At 41.5% G+C, this 19,427-nt stretch overlaps 1 protein-coding gene across 1 annotated transcript; it reads left to right on the forward strand.

Annotated features, from left to right (window-relative positions):
• The first annotated feature begins 6,676 nt into the window (after window positions 1-6,676).
• Window positions 6,677-16,542, forward strand: LOC123961745 (heterogeneous nuclear ribonucleoprotein U-like). The gene is made up of 14 exons (XM_046037385.1): window positions 6,677-7,307; window positions 8,744-8,858; window positions 10,792-10,871; window positions 11,062-11,201; window positions 11,420-11,519; window positions 12,180-12,292; window positions 12,504-12,767; window positions 12,898-13,017; window positions 13,151-13,279; window positions 13,760-13,928; window positions 14,047-14,328; window positions 14,451-14,722; window positions 14,910-15,053; window positions 15,782-16,542. Exons 1-14 carry the CDS (start codon window positions 6,854-6,856, stop codon window positions 15,830-15,832), a joined length of 2,433 nt encoding a protein of 810 aa, XP_045893341.1. The 5' UTR covers window positions 6,677-6,853; the 3' UTR covers window positions 15,833-16,542.
• The last annotated feature ends 2,885 nt before the right edge of the window (window positions 16,543-19,427 follow it).

Raw genomic sequence — 19,427 nt, forward strand, 5'->3', positions numbered from 1 at the left:
TCCTCTGAGGCGTCCTCTGAGGCGTCCTCTGAGGCGTCCTCTGAGGCGTCCTCGGACTTCTTGGGCTGTGAGGAGTGTGGGTGCGACTGCGTGGTTGATGCACAGCAGTGGCAGCTTCCCTTGGAGCTCTGTCTCCATGCTTTGTCTCACTTTGTCCCAGCAGTGGACTGGTGCTAAAGCTGGGTTCAAAGGGAGGCTTAGCTAATGGTTGACCCCTGCTCAGAGCCAAGTGGACAGCCTCTTCTTTGAGCTGGTTCAGGTTTACACCGCAGGCTCCACACTCACCCTGCTCCCTGTCTCTGTCCCTGCACTCATTGGTGGACCGACTATGGACGCGAAGGTTGTCGTGAAGAAATGCACACAGGTCACTAGATTCCTGCAAAATTACAAAGAAGTTGCAGCAATCATTTTCCATTTACTACTTGCAAACAAATTTGGGTTAGGTGTTTGTTATCTGTAGTTGACATAAGATCTATTTTCACAAAAAAAAAACTAATCTAAGAAGGATCAGAGATTCAGCACAAGCTGACAAGACATATAACAAAGCTAACTTGCTTTGTTTGATTTCTGGCTTGAGAATTACATGAATGATCACTGAGCATATGGAAATTGAGTCTTCAGAAGGCACTGAAAGCAATCTTAGCACTTAGCTTAAGTAATCATGGAGTCAGGGGTATTGATTAATAATACCCCTGTCATCTTTAAAAATGCAGTAAGCAAAGAAAACTTACTTACTGCACCTTTAAAATAAACTAAAAGTGTGATGAATCTCTGTTGTTATCCTTGCAATGTTTAAAGGAGCATTTTATTTTCATTTTCCCTGCTGATGAAAATAATAGCTTTGTTGAAATTGAAATTGTTCCCTGGCCAAAACGTGCTATAAAATGTCATATTATGCTATAAAATGATATAAATATTCTGTGAATGCTGGGCAATCATCCAGTCTTGTCATGTCATGGTAATTTAATTTGATTCTGTAACTTTAATGCACAGTTGTCATGTAGATGGAGGATAATAATTCTATTTAATTTAGGAACTTCCAAACATGAGGTTTGAAAAAGTTTAAATCATACTAATTAAAAAGGTTTCCAGCATGGACCTAGGCTGTACATGAAATCATCATCTCGCTTTTCATCCTGACAAAGACAATCTTGTGTCACATCCTTTTTTGCCCTTGACACCTATACACCCATCCAACACACTCACTCCCTCCTCCTTCCCATCCACCCCATCCATCCAAGCTGCCAGCACATTGACAGCGACCCATATTCCCCCACAGGAGCGTTCAATAATTATGTAAAGCAAAGGCATTAACACTCCAGAAATGATTACACATCAGGGACTACAATTATATCTTCCATACAATAATTTCCAATGGTAAATAAGCCACATGTATTACCTAATATTATCATTATTGTACATCAAATTAGCAAAATAAACAACAACCTGCAAATGTTCAGGTTTCATGTCTTGATGACGGATATGTAAAGAAAGATATGTGCTGTAGTAGCCAGATTTGCTACTGGATTTTGCATTTTAGCCAGATTGCAAACCCATCTAAAAAGATGACGTTACAGAGACATGATGCTTTTGAGAAATCACGCTCAGATCAATAAACCTGCAACGAGTTAGCTGGCTTATCAGATTTCTTCTGACCATGTCTGTGGCCACAAGATACCATCTCTCTCCTGCTCACATGGTATACTGCCTGTGGTCTCTCTCTAAAAACATGATGCTAGCTTTGCCCCAACCCACTTTAGAGGACAAAAATAAATAGTCTTCCCTCAATGGACAGGACTGTGCAGATGACACACGGATGTCAAGATGAAATATTCATGCCCATTTGAAACCACTCGTGGAGGAATGGCTTTACTTACTTTGTCGATTGGAGTGTGTTTGATGGATGTTAGTGGTGACAAATGTACAGATGGCTGCTGTGCATACCTCCCAGAGGCAGCACTGTAAAGACTCATGTGTCCATGTGAGTATTAAAGCATTTTGACTTAAACATGCAGCATCCCCACATACAGTCCGAAAATGTGTTAAAAGTGTCAGTTTTAGTAACAAAATCTACATATGTGTTATTATATTAGGGCTGCAGCTATTGTTTTTTTTTTGTCAATTAATTGGTTAATCTTTTGGTCTGCAAAATGTCTGAAAATAAAAAATGTCCATTACAATTTCCCAGCACCCGAGCTGGCATAATGATATTACTTGTTCTGTCAAAGGAAAAACTCAAAACCTTAAATATTTGCAATTAAGTATCATACTAAAAAAGCAAATATTCACATTTAAGACACTGGAATAGTAATATCTTATTTCTTCAAAATATGAGCCATGGAAGTGTTTCTGCATAAAGAATAGCCACTGGTATAATTATATACCTTTATTGTCTGTCAACTATAACCCTATACCACCACCTGCTGAAAACTCCTGTGTGTTTACTTGAATCAGCCTCCTTTTTTTTAGTCTATGCCAACGTTTCACCTCAAACACCGTTTTAACAGTAGGCTATTTGTTTCCTCATTAAGATTTGGATCAACTTAAAAGTGAGCAGCATGGTCCTATAAGTGCATTTGTGGTCCACCACATCCCTGAGCAGCTCCATCAGAGCATCGCGGTTACTGACCTTGCAGGAGAATTGATGGTGAACAGCCAGGCTCAGAGCTTGTTTCTTCAGAGCAACAAGGGTCGCTGAGCACTTCTCACAACACGCAACTTTACCATCTGACCTCCCAAAGCCGGGATACGCCGACATAGTGCCTCTGCATATAGTCCCGCTACCAAAGGACATAGTACTCCTGATGCGGTCTCCTATAGCTCCAGGGAGGGACTTGTATGACGGGACAGCGTCTGCTCTCTGGCACATATTCCGATGTGGGTCGCCTCTGGTCTTTCCGGCACCCTCAGGAGTAGGGCGCACCTTGGGTTGGCAGTCTTTCAGTTTAATACTTGCAGAAAAGCCGTCGGGCTCACAGTGATGCTGCACTTCTGAGCTCTGAAAATTAAATCATTATAAGAAGGATGTATGTGGGCTTTGGCAGTGGGAAATTAGATGTCAATCGACGTGGACAACTGTAACCACACCCATGTGTTGTTCTTGCAGTGCAACAATATTATAGTAATGAAACTCTGGAAAGACCATGCAGCGTTTTACAAATTCTGTTCAAAACGAATAAATCTGACTTACCCAGTGTGCTGTTCTGACCGAGGCAGGAAATCTCTCTCCTTTTCCAGTCAGAGATGACATGACAACTTGTTAATATTTAAAAAGATAGCCGAACAAAGGCAGGATGCGCTTTTCTTTAATTTTGCCAAAGCTCCGTGGATATAAAACAAAAATATTTCACTCATGGTAGGCTTAAATGAAAAACAGGACAAACTAAGAGGCTGAAGACACTGGCTCAGAGCTGGAGTGATGACAGTGGCACAGTGGAGAAGGAGTGAGCGCACTGGAGAACACTTCATGAATTCACTTGGTTATGGGAACCTCCTCAGGGAGGCGGTAAGGAGCAAGTGCAGGCTGTGTTGAACAGTTTGTTAACGGAATTAACTTGAATTGTAATGGCACAGCACAGTCAGATAAGGATTCCTGCATGGGTTATTTTCTCAGACTTGACATAGCCCCCAGAGCCACAGAAGACATTCACACAGCTTTTTTTCACAAGAGTACAGACCAGGGCGCGCAAACTGAATGACATGAGTAAAATAGAGTGATGAACAAAACATCAAATGTGCTTCATGGTGTCTCCCAGGACAGTGACAGTGTTTGTGCTTATGCGTAAATATGTTCAACAGCAACTGACAAATGTCTGCAAATTATTGGTTTGTTGCTCTTGATTTCTGAATTTGGTATTTCTGCAGCAGAGGAGATGTTTTATACAGCCGTCATCAATTCTGTTATTAATATGAGCAAATAAAAAACGTGTTCAAATGAATTAAAAGCTATGCAATATCCTGTTAAAGTGAGCCTCCTCTACTTCTTGATTAACTTGGATAGCTTTTTGTTGGACGCTATGCAGCCCTAAAATAACTTGCTGTAGACCTATTGGAAAGATGCGTGAAGACCCTCATTATCAAGCACGTAGCCTATATTTCTATTTTCCCTGGCAAGATAATTGTACCAAAGTTTCAGAAAATACAGGCTACAGCCAAGGACCATTATACCTAAATGAATTATGGTAAATGAAACTGGAAGCATTTTAAACGTTAGGCTTTAACAGAGCTGCCAACTCTCATGCATTGAGCGTAAGACTAACGCAACATCCACAAGCTCTCACGCCACACATATATTTTCTCATGCAGTTAAAAACAAATGGGCCTATAACTGATTACGTCGACTTGCAGCGCGAATGATTTCTGCCCAGTTGATGCGACACCGGCCTCCGCCTACAGTGGACCCACTCTCGCGCTGTGGGTCTCAAGTTTGTGACAGAGCGGTAACGTAGAGTTTGCAAACTTAAAAACTGAGGCGCAGACTTGCTTTGTTTGGGATTGTCTCTCTGCTGCAGGATGCCTGAAGCGGCCGATAACTGCCCTTTATCAAGATTTTTGAAAGATATGTATTTATAGGCCATTAGGCATATACATATAGGTATATAGTATAGGCTACACATAGGTGTCATTTACACTGGGGACGCTGGGGACATGTCCCCACCACTTTTTGAAATAGCTGATTTCACTTTTTGAAAGCATTTGTTAAAAATGTTCTAGCTTGCAACAAGAAATGTTAACTAAGACATGAAAATTCTTTGAGAAAGGTTCATTGGCACAGCAAGAAAACATGCAATGAGGAAAAAACAAATGTGCAATGTCCAAAAAAGTAACTTAAGTTAAACAAAAAAGCTACTGATTGCTTCATTATGCTTTATTTTCAAATTTTCAGCTGCCACCTGAATTTTGTGTTTCCATCCATCCATCGCCAACCACTTATCCTGCGTACAGGGTCGCGGGGGGCTGGAGCCAATCCCAGCTGGCATCAGGCGAAAGGCGGGGTACACCCTGTACAGGATGCCAGTCCATGGCAGGGCCGGATTTTGTGTTTCCCTTTATATAAATAAAAACATTTCCACCATGAATGTATGTAATGCAGAATTGAAGTGTTTAATGCTCAGAATTTTCAGGGGGGAGAACCACTCATATATTTCAGCATTGAAAACTTCTTCAAAATAGTGTTAAAATATCTTCTTGTCTTCTTTTAGTAACCCTGACATTGTGCATTGTCAAATCTCATGAGCTAGGTGTATCATCCCACCAACCCTTATCTGAGCCCTTATGGGCCTAAAGGCTATTTTACTTTAGTCAGCATGTAGATATTGACATTATAAACACAAAACAACCAGGGATATGCCTACATGTACAAAAAAAGAAAGAACAGGACACAAATTAAAAGAGTAAAGATTCAATATTATATCGGCCCATAAGAAATTTGTCAAACACATAATTAGTCTTGATTGCCTTCTTGTCCGCAAAGTCTGTAATCGGGGTGTTGAATTAATGGAATTCTTGGTGAAAGTGTCCAAAGTGTGGTTTGGAGTCTGTCCATTTTTTCTTGTTTAGGTAGAACTTCCCCAATAATAAAGCCAACCGTACAAAACAAATTTCCTTTTCGTTTCTTTCAATACTTAGAAGAATGTTGTTTTCCTGAATATGAATCATTTTCCTTTTTATATAAAGTTCAACATACAGCCAAAAAAAATCTACAGTATGTTGATCAAACAAATGACAAATTGATTCTTCTTGTAGTTGACAGAAAGTTCAAGAATACTCCTCTAAGACAGAATTAGTCTCCAATTATCCAAGGTTTCTTTTACAGTTCTGTTACAAGACTTTTTCTTGACATGTCAGAGAACACAGATATGTGGGATAGTATATATTTTGAATGTGCATGTTTTGAACATGAGCAGAAGGCTTGATAAAAGACAAGAGGTATTAAAGTCTAGGGGGGTATAAATTAATTTAAATGAATTGACCTATCATTGACATGAAAGGGTTACTTCCACAAATAAAAGAAAAAGAAGAGGGAAGAAGACTAAATCATGCCTAAGTGTATGTTGACTCAGCAGGGATGATAATAAATGGGAAAAGTTGATCTATACAGGAGAAAACATATGAAAGCAATATAGCCTACAGCATGCCTGAGAGCCTATGTTATTATTTTTATATTTTGAATTTTGTAGAATGTATGCTGATCAACCATAGCCTGCTTATTCATCATTGATCATGGTTGTTGACTTGGCTTTTCATGCGTGTTTTTAAATTGTGAGTTTGAGTGCTGAACTTTTTTTAAATAAAGCTCCTGTGATTACCTGTGAGGGGTGATGACCCCGAAACCTGCGGTGGGTAATGTCACAGTAGGCCTCATAAAATGCATCGACCTCAGCTGAATCTTACTCCAAACTAAACTGAAAGGTTGGCAGCCCTGTTAAAAGGTCCCTTCTAAAATGTATTTTGCAATATGTTTACTTCTTTCCAAGCATATAAGAATTCTGCAGATAACAATTAGATGAGTAGCCTGCTATCCTGGGTGGTGTTTAAGTGTTGAATTGTTTTCCTCCACAATTTTCCACATCAACGCTTTCTATAGAATTGGTTTGTTATTACGGTAGTAACAGATGGTCTGCGGGCTATATAACCAAGCTGCGGCGCTCTCTGGGTAATTACGGTAGGGGACGTCATCCTCCCCCACACAGCAGGATCAGCACAGCTCTTCTGCCGGTGTAAGATTGGTCGACAGCACGGGTGCCATTTGGCGCAGTTTTGAGCTACATCCGTTAACAAAGGGCGTCTAGTTATTTATTTACTGTCGTATTTGTGAGTTTTATTTAATCCAGTTTGCCGTCAAATATTCACAATGAGCGCAATTAACGTTAAAAAGCTTAAAGTTAACGAGCTGAAGGACGAGCTGAAAAAGCGTAATCTTTCGGACAAGGGGCTGAAGGCCGAGCTGATGGACCGCCTGCAGGCCGCGGTGGACGAGGAGGCCCTTGCCGAAGGCTCGTCGCTGGACCAAGAAGCGGCGGCGGATGAGGGTTTCGGCCAGGCCGCCGAACAGGAGGGTATGGGAGAGGAAGAAGAGGGCGAGGGCCCGATAGAAGAAAGCATGGAAGCCAACGAGGTGGAGGGTGAGGAAGAAGAGCCGGAAAATGGAGGCGACGGTGGTGGCGTCGCCGAGGACGAAGAGATGGGTGAGGGGGAAGAGGACGGGGACGAGGAAGACGAAATGGATCCAATGCTTAAGGGAGATGTGGACGACATGGAGAAAATAGACGCAGAGGATGGTGAGCCCGGGGACCAGGCTGCTGAGGGTGAGTCGACCGGGTTGGTTATGAAAATGTGACTGGCTGGATGGACTGTGGCTGGGTGTCGGTTTTTATTATAACGTTAGCGATAATGCTACCGCGGGAGGGAGCCCAAGCGAGGGAGCCGGCTGGGAATGACAAATTTGAATGCGTAACCATACAACAGAGCGTCCATGTTGAGCTAAATAGCGTGACCTCACTAGACTAGCAAGCGTTAGCCACAAACTGAAACCGTTAGCCGGCATGCTAATTTAACGTTAGCATCGGTCACCGCCTTGGTATAACGTTAAGTGTTGATAGCCCAGTCCGCAAACTTTAATTTAAATATTTTTCTTCAAAATTGAATGTCGATAGAAACAATTAACCAGCAGATGAACTGAGAATTAAGCTATTAATTTAGTTTACTCCGGCATTTCGTTTCGCTTGGCTAGCGTGTTAGCTTGCCAGCTAACGTCATTTTCTTTGTCTGTGGTGCAGTGCTAACTAGCTGATCAGCCGGTTAGCTAGTTCAGTGGTTCCCATGTTGACGTTTCGCTACGGATAAGATGGTAGGGTGGAGGAGTGCCAAGACAATCACTTTATAATCATTTTTAAAAAAATAGCATTACTGAGATCAACTTGTTTTAAGATGTTTTCACCATATTGACTGACTGTATTGATTGTATGGTGCCTTGCTCCCGCATCTGTTAATTGCCTTATGCTCAAAGGAACAATTGGGCAGCATCAAAAGAAGTACAAAATAAACTCAATTTTAAATCCCTGGGAATGAGTAGACTAAACTTCAGCACATGGGGTGACTGTGTATGACAAATGGATTTGACTTCATGGGTCGGGAACACCTGAACTAGCAGACCCAAAGCTGTGCGGGAGATGGGGCAGGCCCTGAACTGCTTGTCTAGCACGTGGTTAGTTTGTACGTGGTTTGATTAGAAAGTCTCATTATTGTTATAGTAAGTGTTGGTTTACAATGAATAGGTTATTTAGGGTAAGATAGGGGGAGGGGTCAATAGTCAAGAACTATGTAGGCATCCCTTTTTCCTTGCATGATGCATTTGTCCCAGACCACAGTTGTCCTTATTGAAACATATTTATATCCAAATCTTATTGAAACAAGGATAAGCTAAACCCTTAATTGCAGGGTTAATGTCCAGTTATTTTGCAGAGACTTGTTTTTTCCATCCCCAGCGAACACTGTTCACAATGTTCATTTGGACCAGCTTACATTGTAATTACTATCTGGTCATTAGGGCTGTTACAATTTATGCAGTATGATTGTGGTGTTTAAGTGTAATCATGAGGCGTTACCTTTTTTGATATTGATGATTATGGTGGACACAATGTAACTAATGAACGGGCTTTGTGGGCCAGAACCCCACTGCCAGTCCGACCTCTCTCTCACATAAAAAGGAGCACCTCATTCTATCTTTGTTCTATTTTCAAAGGGGATGCGGACAAAGACACGAATGCTGATCAGAAGAATAAGAAGGGTGTTAAGAGACGCCGGGAGGAACATGGAAGGGGCTACTTTGAATTTATTGAAGAGAACAAATACAGCTGGTAAGGATGGGACAGAGCAAAAATGGCCTTCAGCATCCCTGAAGCGCCATCCATAGCTTTGTTGAACTGTATTGGCTTTAAGTGCCAATGCACATTTAACTAGCAAGAAAAAACCCTCATTTTCAAGTATTATACTATTTATTGACCTTACTTTCACACATGTTTTGAGGGTCATCCCTGACTACTTTAAGAGCCTTACCATTTACCTTCTACAGTGCCCACTCACATTTGTGTCTTTAATGGACTGCATTCTGTAGCAGAAGTGCAACTATCAAGTCTCTATGAATTTTCACATCTGTTCCTCATGCCACTTATTGTTTTGGAAAGCCCATTGTGTCCTCAAGGTGAATCAAGGCTGCTCAAAGAGAACAAACACAGAGGATCATAACAGATGTGCACTTTTGAAAGGAGGGAGGGTGGGGAGGAATAGCCGAGGTAGGTTTGGGAGGGAGGGGTTCACTGCTGCAGGGTAGCACACAAGGATGTAGCAAAATTCCCAAAGTGTTTGGAACGTCCACAGAGGAGCTCGCTATTGACCGTCCATCGTTTTGCCTCGCAATAGTCTCTCTTTTTTTTCCTTTTTTTTTTTAAAACCCCGTTTTGGTTGTATGACGTCAAAAAATGCTATTTCTGTCCCATGTATCATGTCTTGTGTGTATGTTATCATAGTGTGGATGTGTGTTTGCGAGGCTCTTTTCTACTCCTGCACAGGTGACATCATGCATGGTGTGTTTGAGTGTATGTGTGGGCATACATGTACCTACTTCTTGGTCAGTGTTTTGTTTTCATTGCGCTGTTGACACAATGTAAGGATCAAGTGGCAGAAAATGGAATCAATGTTTGATTCATCCTTCAGCCATTTGGGGGTTGGATGGGCAGCGGGGGGTGGCGCAAGAATTATTAGAATGCGATAGTATTGCTGCTCTACAGGTTGCTGGGGGTTGTTTTTTGTTTTTTAACCCCCCCAACCACCACCCTATCGGACAGCCTTTCTTTTATTTTTATTCTACAAGCATTCGTTCATTTCCAATTGTAAGTCCAATATTTCCTTCGTTTTCTATTGCCATAATATTATCCCCAACAATTTTGTAGAGCTTTTCTCTATCCTATGTGAAACCAGAGGCCCCTGGGCAGCCACAGGCCTATAGACACCATTGTGTGACCCACTAGCTGACTGCATTCACCATATGCTCCTACTGACAGACAGTATGTATCTGTTTCTTCCTTTTAAATAATTTCTCTACTCCACTGGACTTGGATCATTGCTTCAGGTGGAACAGTGCTTAAGCATCACTGAAATGTTTACCTGCTTTACAACAATTTAACTAGTTTCTTTAATTTCCTGTAAGAGATTTAGGTACCTAATCTCAAGCTACAGAGTTGGTAAGTTGCTGTAGCTCACAGTACACTGCGATCGCTCATTTCAAGTAGCTAAGCATGGTGACAACCTGTACTACAAAGTTACACAGACCAGTGTGAGTTAGTCATGACCTTTTCATTTAGCAGTCCACACAAGATAAATATAGCTGTACCCGTCATCGCTATGACTGACCCCACAGCAATCCCCGAGATCATAAACACACTGATCCCAAAGGGGAGAGGGCGCTTGATTTGGTCACTTTCGCCAATGGATAGCCTTGCATGTTAAGGCTAGCAGAGGTGCTTTCTTTCTGTGTATCTCTCACATTTTAGATTTCGCTGGATACTGCAAGGTAAGTGTTTGCCAAGGCCCACACTATAGTTGACTATCCAAAAAGTTTGGAGGCTCGCTTGGCCCAATTTACTGTCTCTTTTGTATTGTTTTACCCCTAGTCCGTCTATCCACTTCTTTCCCAAATATTTTTCAGCAAGTGGTACCCAAGTCATCTATATATTCCATGCAGTTGCATTGACGTGTGAATCCTCTAATTGTCTGGTTACTATCTCTTTCCAGGGCCTCATTTAAGTCTCCTGTGCCACCTCTGGAGGAAGAAGATGAGGAGTTTGATGATACAAAAGTCTGCCTGGATGCCTGTAAGTGTTGGTGTTTTGTTTTTTGATGTGAAAGGAATTTTTAAAGTCAACTTGTTATGTCCTTAACTATATTTTAAGATCCAGAATTATAATTACAAAGAAGACATTATCTAGAACATTAACCACATTTCAGCAGAGACATATTCACATGGATACAGATTGATATAAAATTTTCATTTCTGTGTTGTAGACAACTGCGATCTGCACTTCAAGGTGTCACGGGACCGTTACAGTGCCTCATCACTCACAATGGAGAGTTTTGCTTACCTGTGGTCCGGAGGCAAGGCCACCTACGGTGTGAACAAAGGCAAAGCCTGCTTTGAGATGAAGGTACAGTAACAGTGCTGACGTATCGTGCACAGAATTCCCTTTTCCCAGTCGTACCACACCATTCTTTTTCTTATTGCATCCCTGAATGTTTCTAGCTTTATGTTGAATTTTAAATGGCGTTTTCAAACTAGTTGTTAAATGGTAAAAGTAAGACCCATTGGACTAGTGGAAATGAATCCAAATACATTTTGTTCATGTGTCTTGCTTCGTGTCAACAGATTACAGAGAAAATTCCTGTTAAGCACATTTCCAGCAAGAACATGGAGATTCATGACGTGCAGGTCGGCTGGTCCCTGGCTACTGGCACCCTGCTCCTTGGTCAGTGTCTTTTTATATATGCTTTAGATCTACAGTCTAATGCTTATTATATTGTTTTGTCCAGCAGTAACTTTCCATTTACCCATGGCACCATTTGTTCCACTTGTTGCCAGAATAGTTTGTACTTGGTCACATAACACACATGGTGTACAGAAAACAGTTAAAAGAAACTCTCTGTTTTGAGCTTTTGTCTATAATCATGTAAATGCTATGGGATTTTATTACCTCTCCGTTACACAAAATGGTGACTAAGCCAATGCAGCCATTTGCTATGATTCAGTCATGCAGAATACTGTGTGGTTCAGAGTACTGCAGTATTTTGGATGGGATCTTTGACAAAACAAACTGTTCTGGTTGGTTGTTTTTGCATTAAGTACTGTCAAACAAGATGACACTTAAAACTGAGGCTGCTGTGAGCCTCTATAAAAAGAGGCTAATGGGTCCCTCTAGTGGTTCATAAGTATTACGGCATGTTAATGTAAAATGGCTCCAGTTCTGGCTGCATCATGGTAATGGTGGCTGGCCTATTGCCAACATATAGAGATGATGATGATGATGATGCACACACCATTACAGAGTCCCAGTGAGTGAGACATGGTGTGTTAATTTAAAAATATCAGAAGTCCACTAAATGTTTTGTATTCTCCTATTAATGTCCAGGTGAGGAGGAACATTCTTACGCATATTCTGGGAAAGGCAAGAAGACTGCCAACTGTGTGACAGAGGACTTTGGGGAAACCTATGAGGAGAATGATGTCATCTGCTGCCTTATTGTAAGACATAAATGCTACTTGGATTGATCAGTTCATTAAAGTAGATGAAAACAGAGCCACAATAACAAAAGAATTATTAAAATGGCAAAGCTGCATATTGTTCCCCATTTAATGTATTTCAGAAGGAGGAACCTTGTGTAATTTCAGGATGAGTCATGCATATATTGTCGTTTCATAACTTTTTTCCCCATCACTTGCTTTCGTTGCTTAGGACTTTGAGGGTGAGGAGGTGGTGTTGTCCTTCTCAAAGAATGGTGGGGAGCCGGCTGTCGCTTTCCAGGTCAGCAAGGACACTCTGAAGGGCCAGGCCCTTTTTCCACACATAATCTGCCACAATTGTGCTGTGGAGTTCAACTTTGGCCAGATGGAGACTCCGTACTTCCCTCAGCCCCAGGGCTACACCTTCCTACAGCAGATCCCTGTGAGTGAACGAGTCCGTGGTCTCAAGGGGCCACAGACGAAGGCTGACTGCGAGGTAAGCATAGTAATGTGTATATATTTTATTTTGATTATCATAACTATAATATTCCGAGTGTTTCAGGATTTGACGTCAATTTTTGGGGGGCTGATCTTAATTCATTCTTTTGCCTTTTTATGTTGTATAGATCATAGTAATGGTAGGCCTGCCAGGTTCAGGGAAGACTACATGGGTGAAGAACCATGTCCAGGAGAACCCTGGGAAATACTACATCCTGGGCAGCGACACCATTGTGGACAAGATGATGGTCAGTACTGATACAGCTGTGTGGTTTCCTGGTAGCTGTTTATGGTAGCCCTTTAAAATCTGGACAGTCTCTGTACCTCTATTGTATGCGTTTATTATTAATGTCATCTATTTTATCCCATCACTTAATACAGATCAACAGCCTGAAACGTCAGTCCAAGGACATTACAAAACTAACTGCAATTTCCCAGAGAGCACCACTTTTCTTGGGAAAGTTTATTGAGATTGCTGCCCGCAAGAAGAGAAACTACATCTTGGATCATGTAAGTGGCTGTCATTGAATTTGATCACAGCGTTTGCCAATGTTATATCGATACAACTAAAAAAAAATCAGGTCTGTCCCCGATTAAGCGTTTACATAGTCTATTCCAAATTGTCAAGTCTTGCCTAGCAAGTTCCTCTTCTGCTACTACACACATACTCTACGCCTACACATGCGCACTGATGCCCCCTATCTTGAGGGTTAGGGTTACAATACTGGATTTATTCAGGCACTTTAAAAACACTTATTAAGCTTTTTTATTTACAGCATTATATATTGAAATGTATATTGTAATAGGCAGTATATTAACTTATTGGGAGAAAACTGGTAGTTCTGTGTAAAATCAATTGTTGAGCACCCCCATATCACCAAAACGGCATGATCATCATTTCGCAGTGAATCTTCAACTATTCGGGGTCAGCCCTACAAATGGGACACTATAAATCGGTGTATAATTGAGACCCTTTCTCCTCTTCCCCAGACCAACCTGTCTGCACCGGGCCAGAAGAGGAAGATGTGCTTGTTTGCAGGCTTCCAGCGCAAGGCTGTGGTGGTCTGCCCCTCTGATGACGACTACAAGCAGAGAGTCCAGCAGAAGGTTGAGAGTGATGGCAAAGAAGTGCCTGAGCACGCTGTCTTCAAAATGAAAAGTAATAACGATGCTTCTGCTATTAAGTACACTTCTATAGTTTAAATCTGAGTGTCTCTCAGATTCAGACTGGCCTCTTTTGGCATCCCTAACCATCATGTTGTCACAATCCATCACAGGCTTCTATTCTCTGCCTGAAGAGGGAGAGAGCTTCAATGAGGTCATCTATGCTGAGCTTCAGAAGGAGGAGGCTGCCAAGCTACTGGAACAGTACAAAGAGGAAAGCAAGACCGCTCTGCCAGCTGAGAAGAAACCCAACCAGGGAAGCACAACACCAAAAAGAGGCGGTGGCCTGCGTGGTGGTGGCCGGGGAGGCAAGAACCAGTTCAGCCGCGGCGGTGGACCTGGGCAGAGAGGCGGTGGCCGCGGAGGCTTCCAGAACAGAGGCAACTTCAGAGGAGGTAGGATTGACATTTGGGGATGTAATTTTCTTAAACTTTTCTGTACTTCTGATTGTGTAGTTCACATCTTTTGAAGCAGTTGAAAATGTGTTCATTTCTAACTGTTTTTGATCCATGTGCAGCTCCTGGTCCTCGTGGTAGCTTCAACCGTCCACCCCCTCGTGGCTTCCTGCCTCCGCCAGCCTTCAGAGGAGGGTTCCCCAACCGTGGAAACTTCAACCGCGGCGGCCCCCTTCCCAGCCTTGGCGGATCCCCCAGGGGTGGACCAATGAGGGGTAACATGGGACCCAGAGGGGGAGCCATGAACAGAGGTGGCCCAATGCACAGAGGGAACATGAACAGAGGAGGTGGAGCCAGCATGAACCGTGGCGGAAACCGGGGACATCCTAGCCAGGTGGGTTTTGATAATGGCACTGGTACATCCTACTATCCAATTTCAAGGCCTTTAGACAAAATGTCTGTCACTGAAAACACTTCCTACGTCCTTAAACGTTTTTAACTTTTGTTAAATGTTTGTAATGGCTCAAAAATAGCTGAACCCTTTAACAAACATAATGGTAACATTTCATTCCCTCCTACAGTTTCAGCCAAGAGGTGGTCACCGTGGCAACTTTGGTGGCAACAAGAATGGCAACTTTGGTGGCAACAGGAACGGTGGCAACTTTGGAGGCAACAGGAACGGCATGGACAAGGCTCAAGCCTTCAACCAGAGCTGGCAGCAAGGGGTCAGTATTTCTGCAGGTTCTGTTTTGCATATTACACTTGGCTTCACACAGTCAATGTTAAAACAATTCAGATTCAATTTTGTGTACGTATATGAATAAAACTATACAGTCCCACTGGCTGTATTTCCCACTAGCATTAGTGTAAATAGAGTTGAAGTACAAAGTGAATTAGCCCTGTGGTTTACTGAAGAATAAATGATTGATTTCCATTAAAAATAAATGTAATATTCTGATGAAAGGCTGTTTCACTGTGCCCCAGCAGGTGTGACAATCCCATCAAAACAATGTTTAAAGTGCCTGTAATATACCATACTGGTACATGGACTGTAAAAACAACTTCTATAACAAACTAGTTTTAGAATTTCCTTTTACCTCTGATACTATTCTTTTCACATGAGTCAGGTTTATATGGTTTTGTGAATGAAGTGCTTTTAAGATACAGAACAGAGGCCTTTGACTTTTTGAGATTTGTTGTCTTTCTTAGTTTTTAGTGTTTTTCTCAATTCTATTAAAGTTGAATAAACTGGTATGCAGCCACTTTCTATAATATCTGCTCTTAACAGATGTTTGAGCATCCTTGAATGCGCCAACAAGGAACAATTTTAAAGCCTCTCCCTGGAATTGCTTTATGAAACAATAACCTAACTTTGACCAAACAAAAGCACCAATCTATATATTTAGTAGATTGTGATAGGGTACTGATTGCTCACCTCATGTGTCCTGTGCAGTTCTGGAACCAGAAGCCATGGAGCCAGCAGTATCAGCCTGGATATTACTAAGACACTTGTTCTAACGGACTGGTGGCCGACATGAGACCCACCGCTAGCCACGGAACATCCTCCACCCCGCTTTTTGATTTTTTTTCTTTTCCTAGAACCCACTTTTTAATCTAAAACCCACCAACTGAAGACAAAAGCGATATGGAGCAACAACATTCCACATCAGAGGAGACCAGGCACCCTGAGTGTAATTGAAGCTTTATATATCTATATACACGTGCGATGTGGGTTCATTCTCATTCAATCATCTGTTTTATTTCTTCTGTTGTATATTTCATTATCTAAAATTTTATTTTTTTTAATTTTATTTTTTTCCCCCACCACTTTTAAATAACGTGCTTTTTAAAAAAAAATCTCATGTTTGTAATATCAGGAACCAGAAACATGTTGCCAACCTGGCAAATGTTAGGAAAGATTTTTTTTCAGGGTTGTGCATTTTATCTGTGCTTGTGATTTTTGTTTTGCTTTTTTTTTATTACAAATTGTAAATATTTTTTCTTTTGCGTAGTTTGTTACAGTTATGATTGAAAGGAACCTTTGCTTATTAGCGAAGAGCATGGTAGGTGATTATATTGTACTGTACATGTCAATATAGTCAAACAGTTAAACTAAAGCAACAGATTACAGCAAGCTTTTGTCTTTTTTCCAATCAAACCTGTAACCTAAACTCCATAGACCTACAATAAACAACTCGTTGCTTTTTTACATTCTTCCTGGCTTATGACTTTTGATTCATTTCAAAGGTGTGTAAAAGACCTTTGAATGGGCGATGTCAGAGTTTGCTACTTCAAACAGTACAGACATCAGCCCCACTACAAGTCCCAGTTTACACTTCATTAGTAAAGTATTCCCTTCAACTGTCCTGTCTTTGATACGTCTTTCCAGTCCTTTTAGCTATTCTAATGTACATTTGAGAAAGTATTTTGGCAAAGCCATTTTAAGGATATAAGTAAGCCATTTTAGTATTACATTATGCCTTTCTTAAATTTGTTTTTAAATGTCTTTTAATTTATATTTGGAAAATTAGGGCACTGACTACGCTTGACAGGGAGGGTGGTTGATTAGATTATCAATGGTTCCTGTAGTGCGCTAGACTTCTGAAAAATGGCAAGCACTGATCAGTCCAACAAATTACAAACGACATTTTATATTGACACCACTATTTAAATTTTGAACAAATTTCTGATACTAGTTCAGCACAAAAGTGATTGAAAGCAGGCAGGGGTTACTCATTTTCACCAGCAGACTTAAAGGGCTACACAGTATCACAACGCAAACCCTATTAACACCACCAACGGTTTATGAAGACCTCTTCAGGCTGATTGCAGAAGAAGCAGAGAGTAACGTTTTGGCAACTTAAATGCATTGTTTGGAAGCGCTCCGTTCTGTTAGTGACTGTGTGGCCCTGCAATAATGGCAGCTCGTCATCAAACTGCTCAGAATGTGTCCCAGCTCATTATCCTGGCAGAGGACGCCCAGCTTTGTTTCAACACTAGAAGAACCGAGCTGGAGAACACCGTAACAGTAGATCAGACGAAATGTGGTTGTGTGTGTGTGTGTTTCCATTTTGATTTTTTTTACCTGCCCATGTTGATATTTAATAAACATGTAAATACTTCACTATTTCAACCGTGCACGAATGTTCATGAATTAACTGACTTCGAGTAATAACTATTGTGATTAAGAAAGTTTTAGTTTGCCCGAGTACTGCTGTGTGATGAATTGTCAACTATTTAAATGTGTGGAGAGTTTGTGCCCTCCTCTTATTGTACTGCATACATAAATCTAGCAGAATGCAAGCTATGAGTTAACAGTTTAATCTACAATACAACAGACACTATATTTTTATCGCTTTATGTTGCAGGTTGTATATCAGGTCTTTTATGATTAAACCAACAATGCAAAAGCTTTGAGACTTTTGAGATTTGTTCTCTTTTCTATCTGACAGTTTTTGATATTTTTTGTTTTAAAAATGTGGGATTGTATTTTCTTTTTTAATTTGTCCCAAACTCTATTAAAGTTAAGAAGCTGGTATACAGTGACTTTGTGGTTTGTTAAACCCCCACCCCCAAACAGAGTAGATTGTGTAGAGTGTGATTTAAATGAATCACAAATAACAGAATACTACTTTGCAAGTATGTAGTAGAAGCACCTTAGGCAGTAATATGTTAAATCTGTATGAATCTGACTTTATTGGACTGCATTCTGGGCTTTGAAGCTTTTACTGTGTAGCTTTGGCTTAATGCTCAGGCTCATTGTTTTGCTGAAAAACATTTTCCAAATCACAGGTTTCTAGCTGACAGCACCAAGTTTTCCTTCTGAAGGAGTGCAGTATAACATGGCGTATGATAGTCAAACGCTCAATTTTGGTCTCATTAGACCACCGAACCCTCCAAATGAAAGTATCTCCCCTAAGGGAAACTGGCTGAGATGACACGAAGCTTTTTAAGCCATGCCAGTGATCTGTCGGTCACTTCGCCAATTTGTCCAGACTGAAGTATTTCAACTGTTTGATGGATTACCGTGAATATTGTACAGGCATTGATGGACACCAGGGGACCAATCATCCCCTGACATTTCATCTAACACTACCATGAGGTTGACATTTTTGGTTATTGAAATACCTTGAAAACTCATGACATTTCCACCAGCCTCATTTGCTTCATGCTTACTGCTAAATGGCAAACATTAAACTAAGATGGTGAACATGGTAAACATTGCACCTGATAAACACTTAACACGCTCTCTTTGTTATTGTGAGTACATTAGCATACTGATGTTAGTGTTTAGCTCAAAAAAAAATAAAGGGAACACTAAAATAACATCCTAGATCTGAATGAATGAAATAATCTCATTAAATACTCCTTTCTTTACATAGTTGAATGTGCTGACAACAAAATCACACAAAAACTATCAATGGAAATCAAACCCATGGAGGTGTGGATTTGGAGTCACACTCAAAATCAAAGTGGAACACCACACTACAGGCCGATCCAACTTTGATGTAATGTCCTTAAAACGAGTCAAAATGAGGCTCAGTAGTGTGTGTGGCCTCCACGTGCCTGTATGACCTCCCTACAACGCCTGGGCACGCTCCTGATGAGGTGGCGGATGGTCTTCTAAGGGATCTCCTCCCAGACCTGGACTAAAGCATCCGCCAAGTCCTGGACAGTCTGTGGTGCAACGTGGCGTTGGTGGATGGGGCGAGACATGATGTCCCAGACGTGCTCAATTGGATTCAGGTCTGGGGAACGGGTGGGCCAGTCCATAGCATCAATGCCTTCCTCTTGCAGGAACTGCTGACACACTCCAGCCACATGAGGTCTGGCATTGTCTTGCATTAGGAGGAACCCGGGGCCAACCGCTCTGAGGATCTCATCTCATTACCTAATGGCAGTCAGGCTACCTCTGGCGAGCACATGGAGGGCTGTGCGGCCCCCCAAAGAAATGCCACCCCACACCATTACTGACCCACCGCCAAACAGGTCATGCTGGAGGATGTTGCAGGCAGCAGAACGTTCTCCACGGCGTCTCCAGACTCTGTCACGTCTGTCACATGTGCTCAGTGTGAACCTGCTTTCATCTGTGAAGAGCA

The sequence above is a fragment of the Micropterus dolomieu genome, linkage group LG22 (genome assembly GCF_021292245.1).
Source record: "Micropterus dolomieu isolate WLL.071019.BEF.003 ecotype Adirondacks linkage group LG22, ASM2129224v1, whole genome shotgun sequence".
Classification (NCBI taxonomy): domain Eukaryota; kingdom Metazoa; phylum Chordata; class Actinopteri; order Centrarchiformes; family Centrarchidae; genus Micropterus; species Micropterus dolomieu.

What these genes read in the sequence shown, in the direction of transcription:
- LOC123961745 (XM_046037385.1), top strand. Translation starts at nt 6,854, where the DNA reads ATGAGCGCAATTAACGTTAAAAAGCTTAAAGTTAACGAGCTGAAGGAC. An exon ending in GAAACTACATCTTGGATCAT is followed by an intron (nt 13,280 to 13,759) that starts GTAAGTGGCTGT and finishes CCTCTTCCCCAG; the next exon opens with ACCAACCTGTCTGCACCGGG. An exon ending in CAGAGGCAACTTCAGAGGAG is followed by an intron (nt 14,329 to 14,450) that starts GTAGGATTGACA and finishes ATCCATGTGCAG; the next exon opens with CTCCTGGTCCTCGTGGTAGC.